At 36.5% G+C, this 16,216-nt stretch overlaps 1 protein-coding gene across 1 annotated transcript in view; it reads left to right on the plus strand.

Moving 5' to 3' along the window:
- The window catches only part of IFTAP (intraflagellar transport associated protein), a 40,126-nt gene extending 25,275 nt beyond the window's left edge, over positions 1-14,851 (plus strand). The window contains exons 6-7 of the mRNA XM_082760555.1: positions 6,422-6,552; positions 12,606-14,851. Of these exons, the coding sequence (XP_082616681.1) occupies positions 6,422-6,552; positions 12,606-12,770 (296 nt within the window). The 3' untranslated portion in view covers positions 12,771-14,851. The remainder of the gene's footprint in view (positions 1-6,421; positions 6,553-12,605) is intronic.
- Positions 14,852-16,216: the final 1,365 nt, after the last annotated feature.

The following is a 16,216-nucleotide window of genomic DNA, read 5'->3' on the forward strand; positions in this document are numbered from 1 at the left end:
TCTCCTCTAAAAATGATGTTCTTTCTCAGTTCTTCCATTGCCAGAAAATTCCCCCAATTGCCCAAACTCCCAGAATTGAACTACTTATTTCCTCAGTTTAACAGTTAATGAAATAACAAGTTACAAAGATTATTTATTATACCATGTTCTGGTGAGCAGTGATTTTTTTCAAGGTTTCTCAACTTTTTGCTAGCAAATTTTCTACATTTATCCACACTTCTGTTTGTATGGAAATTATTTTAATTACAGTGTAACCCACAAAGTAAATTGGGTGCTGAGAGAGTTCTATAAAATGAAAATGTTGTACCTACACACTATAGTGATTTCGTCCTGGGCTTGTAATAAATGAGACTGACCTGGAAAGCACATTGAACTTATTTTAGCATTCCAATTATGAGCATTTCACATAGTGTTGAACTGCTCCATTATGCCTATAATGATTTTAGCTCTCCTGCTTCTAAAAAGTAAATAAAAATCTAGTGTTTATAGGTATTTGTCTATCATAGATGTTTGTGTGGTTTTTATTACCACCAGAATGGAAGACCTTTTGGTGATTAAATTTATTTTCCTCATCTGGATCTGTGACTGCACAAAGAAACCAAGCCATGCAGATTAAGGGATTTGCCTAAGGTCACTGCAAGAAGCTGTGACAGAGCACTGCTTTGGTCCTTAGTTATTGCCATTTAATTAGTCTGTCTAATCCATTAACTCTTTGATTAGTCTTTTCTCTCTGTATGTGCAGAATCCTTATGAAGTCCAGAGGGCTTACAGACTTCCAGTTGATGAATATTGAGCTTGGTTGTAACTCACAAGAAAACAATAAACCCCCCTAAGTCAAGTTTATTTACAGCAAATGTTCTTCCTCCTAGACTGGGCATTCAGAAAGGAGGGAGTAAGATAGCTGTCCTACATCAGATCCAGGAATTGAAGATTTCTTTTTGGTGCAGTGTTCATGTGCCCATTTTTCCCTTTGTTAGGACATTGTTCTGTGTTTGTCTTATATTGTCATAATATCTTAAAAACTGGGGCTCACTAGTGGAAGCCGAAACTCACATTTCATTGATGCAAAGAGGCTTTTCAATATCTAGTTTGGTGGAAGTATTGTTAAGTATCTCAAGCTCGAAACAGGCCACAAATTGGATGACGAGAAATAAGCCCAAAACTAAAACATTGTGCAGGGCAGCGAGGAAAGAAGAGTTGTGGCAGAGCTTGGGGATAGTTGCCACTTTCTGGACCGTGTCAGACCTTGCCTCTCTACAGGCTTTTAAGTTGTTTCTGTGCATTTGTGTGTGTGTGAGGGTAAATGCTAATCGCATACATCCAGAAACACCTAGTGACACAGACTGCATTTGAACAAGATGAGAATTACACAAATGATCATCTGTTTGTACTGTTTGAATATCACATTGTGCAAACCACAGCAGGAAGGTTTTTGTTACTGCTTTGATTGGTAATTATCAAAAATAATAAACATCACGTTATACCTTTACTGTAGATTATCAGTGTTTTCAGTGTAATCAGATTATTAGTAGTTTTTAGTAGTTTTTTAGTAGTTTTATTAGTAGTTTTTTTTTTATGTGACATTTGATTTGGCTTTCAATATCTGCTGTCCTCAGCTCCTCCTATGAGACAGCACTCCCTGCACACATTTCTTCAGCTCAGAAAGAGGCCACATCAACCCCTCAGCAATCAACAGATCTCAGTAACAACATGAAGCATTTAGATTGTATTTTATAACGTTGAAACACTGCACGGCCAGAAGCTAATTGTTCCTTCTTTTTTGTGTAAAGAAAGTAAACGGCAACCTAACTTCTACCGGGGAAACCCACAGTCTGGATCTTGCGCAGTACTTCAATGAAGACAGCTATTCAGCCAAGAAAAAAATAGTCTCTTGGACTACTAAGTCAGTGTGCCTGAAAACAGGCCTCTTTGTTGGATAGTTCCCTTATATGTTAAAATCCACTTGATAGGCTTCATTGTAAGTAGTATATTCTTACTCTTACAGAAAACATACCAACAAAATGCAAATTAAAACACAAAATGATATTGCCACTATTGTTTGCCATAGTGAAGTAACATAATATTGCTACCTTAATAAAGGATTACTGGTGAAGGGTTCCAATTAGTTTATGAGTGAGGCAAAGTATGGCACCAATTTGAAAGGCGTGCTGTTGCTGGCCTCCTTAAATGCTGCTACTTGCATGCCAAACAATAGAGTTCATATTGGCACAACAAGCTAGGATACCCAGTGAAAAATACACCTTGCCAGTACAATTACAACAGGCTTTTATCTCTGCTTGTTATTGGCAACTGTTCAGTACCTCTGTACTTCATGTAGCTTTAAGGACAGATCATTTAGCTCTCAACTGTACCTTAATACAATAGATAGTCACACTTAAGGGGAAATGACTCAAAGCTGAAGGTGTGAAAATCATGGTAGAAAATAGGTGTTAAAACATCCCATCGAAACCAGTGCCTTTTGGAGGGTGATCTGGGAGAATCATTCTAGCAGTGGTCTTCTTTTTAATTTTCCTAAGTCCGGTATCTTTTAAGGTGTGAACACAGCTGCTTCTTATGGAAAAAGCAGCCCATAGATTTGGCCACTATACAAATTTGTTGTAGCTGTTTTCATCAGACAGCACTGGGCTGCAAGCCTGAAACCAAGGCAGTGCTTTTTCATTGTGTGTCTTTGGCTCGGTAAACCTTGATTGGCAAAGTAGAATTGCTGCCCTAAACCATAGCTTTAACCCATAGTGTAGAGACAGTATGCGTATGGTGGGCTGTTTAATTGCTTTTTCTCATTGAATTTAATCTATAATTGTAAGTGGCTTAAGGCAACAATAGAAATGATCAGGCTTTCTCCAGGGACAGATGGAGAATGCCTAGTATCTGTGTTTTGGCAACAGAATTCCTTTCCAGGACTGGAGACAAATCAATTGCTGCAGGGCTCAAAGGATACTTAGGCAATAGTAGGTACTACTTGTATAAAATACAAGATACGTAGAAGCATGGCTATGGACCTTGAGTGTGGTCTTTTTTAAACACAGGAGAATATTAAAATAGGACTAATTAAATGCATGAATGAGGATGCATAAGAAAGGATACAGGAGTCTCATCCTCATCAGGCTTAGAACACTGATATTGAAATTGAAAATTTGTCTTATCAAGGTCCTAATTTTCTGTAGCCCCACAGAAGTTTAGGAGAACCAGAGTGACTCAGTCAATTTGAATTTGAGGGCAAACATAGCTATTTGATTATTCAAATAAACCATCCTTTAGGCAAATCATATCAATGTATTATTTTCCATAATGTATGTCTTCCCATATATATTATGAGCCTATTTTTATATCCAGAAAAATCAGTTTGGGGAACAGGATTCAGATGTTTTCAAGTATGGGGCTCCACCAAACCTAAGAATCTGATGCTTTTTTTCTCCTCCGGTCTCTGCAACCCATTTAACGCTGCCCTAAGATGATTTCACACTAGACAGCTCTTTGGGGCTAGCAGTCTGAAGCGTGAGAAACAGAGGAGAGAGCAAAATTTAGCTTTTAATATTTTTTGTTAGTGCTACCTTCCTCCCCAGCTCCCCATCAACAGAATTTTTGTCAAATGCAGTGTCTGAAAGTGGTAAAGCTTGCTTTAGCCTATCTAGAGCTGTGCATCAGTTGGCTCCCTAATGGTAAAGATGAGACTTCGAACTTCTTCACTCCAGAGGGTTCACATCCGATTTATGACTTAATTTATTATTTGTTTCTCTATTTATAATTAATGTCAATGGTACAAAACGAACAGCAACAAAACAATTTAGCGGTGTTCACAAATTTAGTCGCTTTTCTGTGGGTCTATCATGGGAAGAAAAAGAACTAAAAAGAATTGCTCAGTTTCCTAATCTGTTCTGCTGCACTGTGCAGGACTTGAGTAAAACTACAGAAGTTCACTACCACATCATCCAGGAAGTTGGTTCTTCCCGGTATGAGGGAAGGTACATTTCAAGATCTCTTCTCAGATTTTTGATATCATGCCTGCTCAATTATCTCTATATATGGTGCCATTGGCAGTATTCAAGGCATTCCTGTTGCTAATTAATCACCTCCACAGAGAACATAATTAGCAGCTTAATTAGGATCATCATCCACTAGTGCTGTAGCATCAGCCTAACCCAGCTGTGAGGTACTGGCTAGAACTTACAATAGCCTACAGTTCCTTTGGGAGCTCCCACTGAGAAGGATTGTCAAAACTCCCTAATTTTTCTCTCTGAAGGAGTTTCTTGATTAAACATTATCAGGCAAAGCAGCATTTACCGATTAGACTTTCATATGCTGTCATGCAGCCAGGATAGAGAGACAAAGCTCATTTCTGGCATGTCTACTGGCAAACAAAGTTTGATTACCACATTCTTATGGGGTGATTGAAGGAAATTTCAAACATTGTTTGCATTACTAACGAGCCTTAAAAAATTGGAATTGACGTTCTAAGTATGACAAGCACTTCTTGCTAAAAGCAAAAATAAATTTCCTTCTGTTGTCCCAATTTTTAAGAGTTGTCTTTTTGAGCCATTGCCAGGTGGTTACATAATGGTGCTTCCTCCTCATCTTTTCTCCAGATCGGTCTGTTGTGGGGGAAAAATTGCTCTTAGTATAGAAATAAGTGCAGTGTTTATATCAGGAGATGATACAAACCTCTTGATGTCCAGGCTTTCCTCTCTTCAGTGAGGGTATATATTTAGGGTGCAAGTTTGAAACAATAGCAGAAGATGCCATTGCCTTTAAATGAGCATTCACATCTTCCTTCTGTCCTCTTTTGACACCAGTTATAAAGGAATAAAAAAAGCAATTGCAGAACATGTGAAGCCCTAGCATATATTCCTGTGGACTGCACAGTTTTTTTCAGAAAGCTTTCCTATATGACTGATGCAGAATAAGATCAAATGCTATGCTGAGAACAAGGACTGAAAGGACGTAGATGACTAGAGATAGATATACGCAACCAAGAGTGTAGGCATGAAAATTGTAAACCACTTATATGTGAATCACAAAGCAAAACACAAAAATCCAGGAATAAGATACCCAAGGGAATAAATTCAGATCTTTAATAAACACAGTCTACTTTACAAACCCAAAGTAGATAGGCCTTGAAATAAAGTTGTCAAGAGAAAATCTAAATGAAGTATTTGATCATGGATTTTTTTAAGGCATAGTTAGGAAATCATTATTTTTAAATGCAGATTTACAGGGGGATAACAGGTCCTTGACCACACTGCTGTGGTGAAAACATGTGCAGGTAGAGATGAATGGTCATTTATTTATTTTCATTGTGGACCTATGTACCCTCTTGTTGGTTGCATTAAGTAACATTCAAGCAACATTTTGAAGGTTTATTCTGATATTTCAAGAGGAAATCAAGCTACTAAAATCTAGTATAAAGTTGTAAGGAATTTGTGTACCAGGCAGAAAAAATAGTAGGTTGATTTATGTAATCCTTCAACTAAATTGCAAGACATATGGTTCCCTTAAGATTCTTCGTGGAAGCATTACTGAGACAAGATGGACACATCTGTGCTGTAGCTGAGCTGAGATTGATGCATGTTAAAAGATATTTCTGAAATCTAAGGCATATCCTTCTAAGCTGTCACAGAAAGTAAATCTACTTTTCCCAGTATGAATGTTTTGCTTAAGTGTGTAAAGGCAAAGTGATTCAGAAATCTGTGTGTTTGTGAACTATGGGCCAAATCCTGCCAATGTGAAAAGGTTACGTGTTCCTGTATCCCGGATATGTAGAAGTCCTCTTTGGTGTCTCTGGAAAGTTCAGTGAGGGACAAACATCCCTGAAATATCCTTGGACAACAGTCATCTGGCACTGTAGTGGGAAATATTAGTACTTCTTTCAGGTGTTTTTACTTTATGCTTCAGGAGATTCACGTTAAGGCAGAAGCATTGCAAAGATTCCTTATGCCCAATGTATAAGATGGTGAAACTCCAGGAAAAGAGAATTGAAATGGGCTACCCAGCTAATCAATGAAAATACCAGACTTAATCTTGCATAACTCCTATTGCCAAAGTTTCTGCTCAGGTCCTTCCTTCCTTCCTTCTCATGAAAGAGAGAAATCTAATCCCAAGTTTTCTCTGAGTTTAGAAATATCTAGATCCAGAATTTTAATTCAGCGTCCTCAGGAAAAAAGAGCTAGCCATCTGTTTAATCAAGTTTGATTCTTCCTTAGTATAGTATATTTTATTATCTAGATTCTAGCTCAGGACTGCATGCATCTGTTTGCAAGATAATTACATGTATTTTTTATTATGCAACAATAAGTACAACACACTTTGACTAACAAGCTTCTGTCTGTATCTAAGCACTACAGGATTTTACACACAACTGTGTTACACACTGATAGAAGGATAAAGTTGAGTATTTTTTATTCAGCAGGGTCATTAGTTCTTCCAGGACAGGTGGAGCAGACAGTGACTTGCTGTACACCTGCTTTTGTTAAGCCTGTTCAGCGGAAGTTCAGAACCTTGTCGGTGCCACAGCCGTTGGACAGCAAAACGCAAGAGGTAGGAAGTCAGATTTAGTTATTTAAACCCTTTCTTTAAAAAAAAAAAAAGTTGGCTTCTAATAGTTTTTAAAACCTATTGGCTTCTAATGTTATTTGCACGGGGGCAGAGGGATCGTGTGGAGCTGTTGTGATTTTACAAATCACATTTTTAATGTTTGAATTAATGAATTCTGAAATACATTAAGAATTGAGGTAAATACTCTAATACAATGGTTCTGCTTTATCTTGCATACTGCTGCTATATAATCCTATGTTTTCAAATTGCCGACAGATTGCAACACTCCAAGTTGTTTGTGGGCTTTTTAATATTTAATTGGTGTAATTTGAAAATTATTCAAACAAACTCTTGCACTTCCTGACCTTTTTAGAAATCATAACTTATGTGGGCCATTTAATTTTCTGAAGATTGCATGGTCTTGGTCTTACAACATCGTGCAGTTCTCATTGAGCTGGATATAGGAACTATCTTCTGTGGCAATGAGGTAGTGAATGATCACTTTAATGTGACATTTGAAAAAGGTTTTAGAATATATTGTGATCAGAATTGGAATTTGTTCTTTTGGAAATGAGTAGTAGCAAGATGCCGCTGAGGATCTGTATCATCTTGGTCTGGCATGGAGAGCTTTGTGGCATGGAGTCTCAGCCTTTTAATCAGACACAATCAATACACGTTTTAATTTAGAATTGCTATTTTCCCTCAGAATTTCAGACCTTTTCAAACTAGAACAGAAGGTGCGGATTGCTCACAGGCTTACTTTAAGTCATTAAACTTCCTATCCAAGTAGTCATTGTGAGCATCAACTTTTCGGGATGTTTATATTGCAAAGAATTTTTCACAACACTTTTTCCCTTGCCTGATCATCATAATAAAAGCTGAAGTTAGCTTCTGGCTAAAACGGGGCAGTTTTGATAGCTTCATATGTTTATTGATGTCCCATGAGGCTTAAACCAAGTTTATAAATGATGTGTGACCACGGAAGGATTGATGGTATGGCAGGGCATATGGTGTCTCATTTCCAGAGCTGAACTGTAGTTGGTTCTTTGCAATAAACTCTTTACTATAAGGAACAAGTCTGCTTTGGGAAAAAGTAAATGTTCTAAAATGACCTTTCAAGCTCTAATACCTTCCATTCTGTGAATAAAAATATTTGCTCTTTTCCCTAAGGATTGACGTAATTCAAAGTTTTTTGCCTTGAGAAATATCCATTGGCACACAAAAAAAAAAAAATAGAATGAGGTTTTATAGTTTGCTCATTTGATAACTTCTGTATAAAATCAAAGAAGGAGAGCTGTAGCAGCCTGCAGTGTTCATAAATGATTGCATATGACTCTTTAAGTTATAATTCATGAAAAATAGATGAAGATCCCACTGCATGCAAAATTCATTTCTGTTTGAGGAAAAGTTGGGTTTTGAAAGGGAAACTGACTACTATTACATTGGTTAAGGGTTGCTGCATTTTTCAAGAACAAATACTGAAGATTTTCACAACTGTTTGGTTGGTGCCAGACTCTGCAATACTCAAAATTAAGGCAGTCTTTCCCCTAAATTATGCATGTTTTAGTGCCTTCACTTAGATAATAGAAATGTGGCCTGATTTTTAGAACTGTCAAAGCTGAACAGGTCTATTTTAAAATCCCTCAGTGCTTCAAATTGTCATTGCTGTGAAAATTAAGTCTTGCGTTGCTTATGGCAGGACTACTTGAGAAAGAGAAAAAGATTTACCCTGAAGACATCCCTGCTTTGAAATGACTGTTTCCTGTCCATCAAAACAAATCTGCTAGGGAAGGGCAACAGAATGTGGCTGCCTATTTGTTTTTTTGTAGGGCATAAGGGAAAACCCTTCTCTTTGAAAAATAAACAAGTGCGATGGAGGAGCAGAATATCTGTGCTATGGATATACTTGTGAGGGACTTCAGTGGAAGTTGTACATCTCTGAATGTATTGCTAGGGAAAGTTTAATGTAAAAAAGAAGCACTGTTAAAGCCCAGTGCACAACTTGGCTAATTATTCAAGAACAGCTCTCCCTGAACATGTTTCTTCTATCAAAAGCTGTTGACACAGCAATGACACAAGAAATTATTTGGCCAGCAATTTTGCTTTCTCTTTCTACCCTGGTTTTAAACACACACACATATATATAAAAATATATATATATATATTCTGAAATTTTAATATAGACAGTGCACCATTCATGACCTACCACAAATTGAAACGGTGGAAGCAGCATTCTCTCCATGATTGAAATACATTATCACATAACGTTTACCTCCCCTACCTGGACATTTATTCTCTTCTTTATTTCTACTTAATACTTTCTTTCATAAAAGATAGATTTTATGTTTATTTATTTATTAACTGTATGTGTTAATGTCTAGGTTCTTTATTTGTGCTTATTTCCCCCCTGCATGTATATAACTTCACTTGAGTGCATATTTTTCACGCACTTATTATTCACATTCATTCAAAGTGGGGCTCATCTCACCTAGTTTGAGCTCTGAATTTAGTCTAATTTAGTCCTGTCATCAGGAGGGAGAGAAAAGCACCTCCAGTAAGTGATTCATCTCACTTGCTGTCAGCATTTGTCCTAAGATATAATATATCTCTGTCTGATATCAGAGGCTGACTCTCAGGCTGGATCTTTTTTGGCTGGCTGCTTTAATCTAGAAGCCTAACTTTTGTATAGCTGGGATTAGGAAAGATGAATTCTATCTTTCTATTCCCCAGTTAGTCTTTAGTTTGAGCGTTCCAATAAGTATTTAACATGCCCCTTTTTATCATTTTAACTGTGGAATGGCAGCATCTAAAACCTAAAGTGCAGCTTCCATTGACCTCTTTTGGTCTAAGATTCTACAGTTAGGCTTCAACTGATGTTTGTTTCTACTAAGTGCTATGTATAAATGCAACAAGAACAAGGAAGAACTTGTAACCTAAAGACAGGGTTGACAAAGTGAAGGAAAATGGAAGAGTTGTATCTTTTCAGAGGCTGGTAAAGACACAGAGATTGAGTGACTTGTCCAGGATGATGAAGCAGTAGTGGAAAATGGGCCATGATTTATTGACTTTCAGTCCAGTGCCCCTAGCTTAAGACAAACCTTTTTTTTCCCCAAGTAACCCATACTAAGTTTATATGATATAAAAGCATACATGCCTTTCCCCCTTTTTTTACTCATAGTTATTGACTTGGTAAGTTTTCTTTTGAATATACAATGAAATCATCAGTGAGTGTATGCACATCCTTTACATAACTTGAACAAGTGAATTGTAGTGTACCGTAATTACACAGAAGTACAGGATTTAGAAGAGAGGCAAGCTGTTCAGTTAACTGTAACTCCACACAGATTAATAAAAAGAACTCAGTTGCCAGTTATTAATAGACTTTTGAAAGTCTCAACTTTAAGGTATTTTATTTACAAAATTATTATGAACAGCCTCTAGCAAAATACTTCAGTTATTAACATGAATATTGCATTCTTTTTCCCTTAAATTGGACATGCAGGAACTGTAAATGAAAATGATTCTTTCTTCAGAGAGTAAATCACGGGAGCAATCTTAAGCAAACTGGCAGTTTTCTAATAGAGCAGAATTCTATTCCCAGAGAGCTCTCAAAAAGATTTCAATTAGATGTTAAATTAGACACCTGAAATTCACATATTTCTCTCAGCTCCTTAGGCAAAAATAACAAGATAATAACTTGATCAGCTCAGAGGATTTGGTGTTCTATTGCAAAATGTCTCCCTTTTGAAAGAGATCAAAATTGCAGTTTGCAATATAAAAAATTTATACTGCTTGTCTGCATGGAAGGTTGAAGTGAATAGCTTCCTGAGAGAAGAAGAAAAGAATCCCTACTGCTTTGAATGCTCATTTGAGAGATGAAGCACACTGATAAATATGCAATGTGAATAAACTTTTCAAATGTGCAATGAATGTGTAATAGAAAAATAGGTATCAGTGAAATCAGGTATGTTATACTTTGGCATCTATCTCCAGTTAGCATTTTGGGTTTCTTCTTCTTTTTTTTTTTTTTTTTCTAAACAAAAATTTCAAATTTTTTTTTCTGCATCTGCATTAAAAGTTATTGGAAAGACACAAAGTTCAACACAAGGGCACAGCGAATGACTGTATGCTTTCTATAACCGTGTTAGAAGAGGAAGGATAGATTTGTTCTTATAGAATCCCTATGAAGGTTTACTGTAACTTAAACTGTTCTTAGATTAAATACCTTTACATGTGAATATTTTTACAACCAAACTAACCACAAAATATTTGTACGTTGCATTATATTTTAGAAGTGTTTTGTATTTCCCCAAAGGAAAGAAAGGTAGTAATGAAAAACAATTGCTAGTACTCTTACTATATGGAATTTTATGAGTCTTTGCCTGTAGGAAAGATGAAACTGGCCATAAATACAGTGAAGAGGTCAAAGAGTTGATCACAGCCCTAATGGGAAAAAGAGCTTGCGGTGTGCAGGCTTTGTGTTATGTAAAGATTTCTTGAATGTGCTGTTTATAAAAGTTAATGATGGCTTACTTGGGATAGTCTATGGACATAAGCAAGGTAATGTTTGCATGTAGAATAAATACCTTTTCCTAGACTAACTTTATCTACAAAGTTCATTTGTCTTATTTATAAATGCCTGTGGTCTAGGGGTCTGTATCTAAGATGATTTATATGCTCCAGCATCTGTCAAAGCCAATATAAACCAGGTCCCTGGAACATTAAGCAATGTAAGTGATTAATAAAATTATACAAAGCTGGAAAAATATTTCCTGTTCAGTCAGACAGAATATGCTTATTTGTTTTGTTGGATGCAAGGAAGGACAATCAGGATTTTAGAGTCACTGATCAATTTAGAAGACATGGTACCCCACAAAATTTCTGTTAACATTTTGTAAGAAGCTGCAGTGACACAGTTAATGACAGAGAATAATATATTATTCTTATTAGATAATAAGAAGTCAGAGAAGTTTCCTCTCCAGTAACAGGGCACCCCCCAGACATAGCAGTGAATATCTTGTAAGTATCTGTGTAAAGGATGCATTATTAAGTAAACTGTAATGCTTCAATGAGGATTCATCAGATGTTTGAAAATAAGTGTTTAAATGTTTGGCTGATTTGGTACTGGAGTACTTCTTGGAAACACAAAGCCCTTGAGGAAGTGTGCTACCTGTCATGGCTGAAGTTTCTAGATATGTTATTTTAATTTCTCAAAAGATAGAGAACATTTCTGTACAGTTTGGCCAGTGAGGACGTGTTTCCTGTGTAGTTGTGGAATTCATTTTATGTAAATGCTCACCATAAACCTTTTGTGCTGTCGCTTCCTGCAGTTACTTTTCAGCATACAGCCTGCCATAGTTATTTGTTTTCATTATTTTATTTTATAGGCAGAGAGTTTATTCTAAGATGTTTCTATGAGAAGCAATATAGAAACACTGTACAATATGTCAGGAGAGCAAGTATCGGCAAGCACAGTAACACCCTGTGTTCATCATGTAAGAAATCCAAACCATCAAATTGCGTATCTCTGAAATGGTGAAAATGATTAGAGTCTGAACACTGATTATATGTCATTTTGCATATTCCACTCCTCTCCTTTGTTGAAACTATGTTCTGGGCAGCACGTTACATTAGTATCAGATGTACACTGAGGCTTTATGTGTTATTAGCCCAAATTTTAAGGATATGGAATCTGTCTTTGAAATTTAACATGGTTGTACGTAACTTGCCCATATCCCCACTGCCCTGGCTCTACAAGTAGCAGAAATGTAATAGATGTGTGTAAGGAAGGTTTTTAGATTCCTCGCCTCGAGCAAAATTAGCTAATGATATTCATTCAGATATAGTGCAGTACAAATGGGGCACATTAAATGACTTAAATTAGGTCAAATTGAATAATTGAATTTATTCTTTTACTTAAAAACAGCTTAATCAGCTGAGAGTGCTGGAGTCAGAAAAAATAGTTTAATTAAATATTAATTAGAAGTTTATATTTTGAGCTTCCTTATCATTACTTGCAGCAATATTATTTATGCATCTGTTTTTGTTCATTACAGCTACTAGGGGATGATGTTCAACCATTCTTACTCGATGAAGAATTTGATTATGACAATGTGGCATTGACCCCAAAGTTCTCTGAAGCCGAGCTGAAGGCCATTACAGAATTGTCTGAAGAGAAGAAGAGAGGACAGATGTCAAGTCCAGCAGGAGCTGAAGACTGAATCAGATGCACCCTGAGTGACATTGTGTGTAGTGCTGGTGAAATAACATTTTAGGGGGTAAATCTAGCTTCTTGTTTTACCCTTATTTAGTGTTTTTATCTGTGTGGGCAGCAAATGACATCGCTAGGATTTTTTTATTTGTTTCACCAAGGTGCCTTGGAGCCTGAGGCTGCCTTTCTGTATACCTCCTTCTAGTCCAAATGAAAGCACAAAGCAGGGAGATAGGGCTTGCTCAGAGTTGCTCGTTTGGTAGCCCTTCAGCCAGTGAGAAACTTTTACTATCTTTTTGTATTCTGTACAATTGGCATTCAGGTTGGCTAAGAAGGTCTCTTTTGGTACCTAAACCCCACAGGATTTTTGAATATATCGGTGGTCTTTAATATTCTTATCCCCAGTGCTCAGCTTCTTTGCTGTTTTCCAGGTGGTACAAGGCAGTTGGAAAGATGTCTCAAACAACAGCTATGAATTCTCTTTTGTAAAAAAGAAAAAAATTCCTTTACTGGAGTGAAGCCCATGTTGTCTCAGTCTAGGCATGCTGGAATAATTGCTCCATAGGACCAAAACAAGCTGGCATGATTCAGAATAGCTGTATGGCTACTCTGGCTTATATTTGGCACTGACTAGTCCAGAGCTAGTCCTAACGCTGCCTTTGCCTATTCTTTCAGTAATGCAAGTAACAGCTTTTTGCAGCTGACATATCAGTCTATAGACTTTTTCCCTGTCATTATAAGATTTAAAGATACTGAGTTATAACAGGGAATAAATCTGGGGATGTTTTTTCCTCTGTTCTGAGTTACTTTAGTTCTGCAGAGAAATAAATAGTCCTGTTTCCAATAAACTTTTTTGAACAAGTTGATCAAAATTGATGTTGTATAACTACTGACAATTAAACATGTACTGCTACAAAAACCCTTCCAGACAGAGAAAAATATAGTGATCTAATCCATTAAAGAAATTGGCATTGAAAGGCTGTCAGATTTAACTTTTTTTTCAGTAGATGATTCCAGATACTAGTTTATGGCTTATACTCAGCATCATTGAAATACAGTAAGCTTTGGAGCTTAGTAGTGTACACACAGTATGAGTGGGAGAGAAGAATGTGCATCTCTGGTACAAGATAGTATGAACTTGTGCCACAAGATGTTTAGAATTTATTTTTTTAGTTTACTATAGAAGCTTTGCTCATGCAGCTTGATTTAACATCACAATTCTGGATTGTATGACTGGTCTTTCTGGTATTACTCTATTAGCTAAAGTTGATTGACCAACATCTTGCCCTTGGCTTATCTCCATTATTTCTGAAGTGGGTGATTAAGGTGATGAATATGGGAACTGTGCCTAAGTAGAAACTAGAGACCAAACCACAAGTTGTTTAAAAAGACTCTGGATGAAATCCCTGCAGTTGATTGGCTGCTCTATTGTCAGAAATGTAAGAAAACAAATAAAGTGTTTTGATATTCCAAAGGAAATATTTTTGGATCAGTAACTTTCTAGACTGTAACCCTGCACCACTGAAATCTGAATAGCATTTGTTTTGAGGAATGGTACTTACCTCAATTAGAGGGATGTAACTTAAGGGGTAGATTAACAACAACAACAACAACAAAAGTAAGCTGAGGTAAGATGATAAGAAGAGTGCTGTAAAACTACAAATATGTTGTACAGAAGAACTGATCTGTACAGGACCTTATTGTAGAAGGTAATGAGAAATATCTTCTTAACATCTACACTCAAAAGGATACCTGTGCTGTAGTTAAAATAGATTTTAATGCAATTGATTGTAATAGATTTTGCTGTTGTTTGGGAAACTTTTTTTTTTTTTTTTAATCAGACAGACTTAAACTCAATGAAGCATTTTGTTGAACCCAAGATATTTTGAATGAAGTGCTTGAGATCTGACCAACTGGAATTTTCCAATGAAACATTCGTATAAAAAACCTTGAGCAGGTCTGTTTTTTAAATTATCTTCTTCTTGAAGATGTAGATGATGTGTATGAATCGGAGGGATAAGAAAGAAGTTCTTGTAGAGCTCCACGAGGAAGAAATAAAGAACTGCTGTACAAAGATACTAAGGTCAGCCTTTAAAGGCATCAATAGAAAAACAAGGAATGCAACCTCTTAACATACGTATGTGTAGCAAAGGTACAGCAAAGCAACCTTTAGTCTAAGACCTCTGTGTATAATTTGCTATTCTGAAAACAAAGAATCAGCCATAAATAAAGGTGGTCTTTTGTGGGTTTGTGGAATGGTTTAATGAAGATAATGAATTTGTCACTCTCTTTATATTATTTTAGAAAGGTATGAGGCACAAAAGCTGTAGATCAGTCCTGCTGGAGTCCTATTGCCAGTATAGTCAATGAGAACTTGTCCAGGGGTTCATAATGATCTTCAGGCCAAATCAGCTCTGGAAACTCTTAAGTGCATTTTCTATTCATTTCATTAACGATTTTTCTCTGTGCATTAGGGATACATCCAGCCATTCACTTCCTTCTCTCACAGGCAGATGATTCGCTTACCAAATGTTCAGAGTACCTATTATGCTCCATAAGTGTCATTCAGTATAGTCATTATATGGTTCCGTTTGATATAAAGAAACACTTTGCTGCAGAATACCCAACAAAATTGGAACTCTTTAGTGACATTTATCTTATGCAGAGAAATGGGAATAATTCACTTACATTTACACTACTCATGAGTTAGATTTTTGCTCTTTATTAAGAGAGATGAATATCACAGTGGAGATTAGCCAATGCCAGCTACATTTTCTGAGCATGACGTTCTGTTGGCCTGCCCTTGGGCTTGTTTTTGGCTTGTACCTTTTATTTGATTATACTTCTGAGAGAAGGTATATTTTCCTCTTTTCTGTTACCAAATGGTCATTTTAAAGAATGTATATTATGGGCATGTTAAATTTTTTACATGTACATGGAATTAGTTACCTGGATTTGTGTCTGTATTTCTGAGGTGATGTGGAGTCTGAATAATATTAAAGAGGAAAAAAAACCATTCTCCTTTCCTATTTATGTCCTTTTCTAAACACTTTTCCTATTTTCCACAAGCATTAAAGACAAAACACTCATGTGGAACAGGAAACTGAGTGCTACTTGGAGTCAACTTTGCAACTGTTGCAGCAGGGAGTGGTACTAGCTTTCTAACCCACTCATGAGGATTTTGAAATGCAAAATCTCTGATGTTGGGAAAACTCACTGGAAATCAGGCCTATGTGATGCATCTCTCTAATCTCTTTGTATACAAGATTTCATTGATGTCTAAGGTGCAATAGAGCCCTGCACCCACATCAGTCAGAGAGCTTATCAGCATTAGATTTTTTGCTCACTGGGGTGTTACTCTTTCCTTTCACAGTCTTGAAGGATCATGAGTAATGAGGTGGAACTTATGGGAAGTTAGTACTACTTCCACTCGGGCAGGAATCTGAAGGGTTATTT

This window comes from Aythya marila, assembly GCF_965140915.1.
Source record: "Aythya marila genome assembly, chromosome: 5".
In the NCBI taxonomy this organism is placed as follows: Eukaryota; Metazoa; Chordata; class Aves; order Anseriformes; family Anatidae; genus Aythya; species Aythya marila.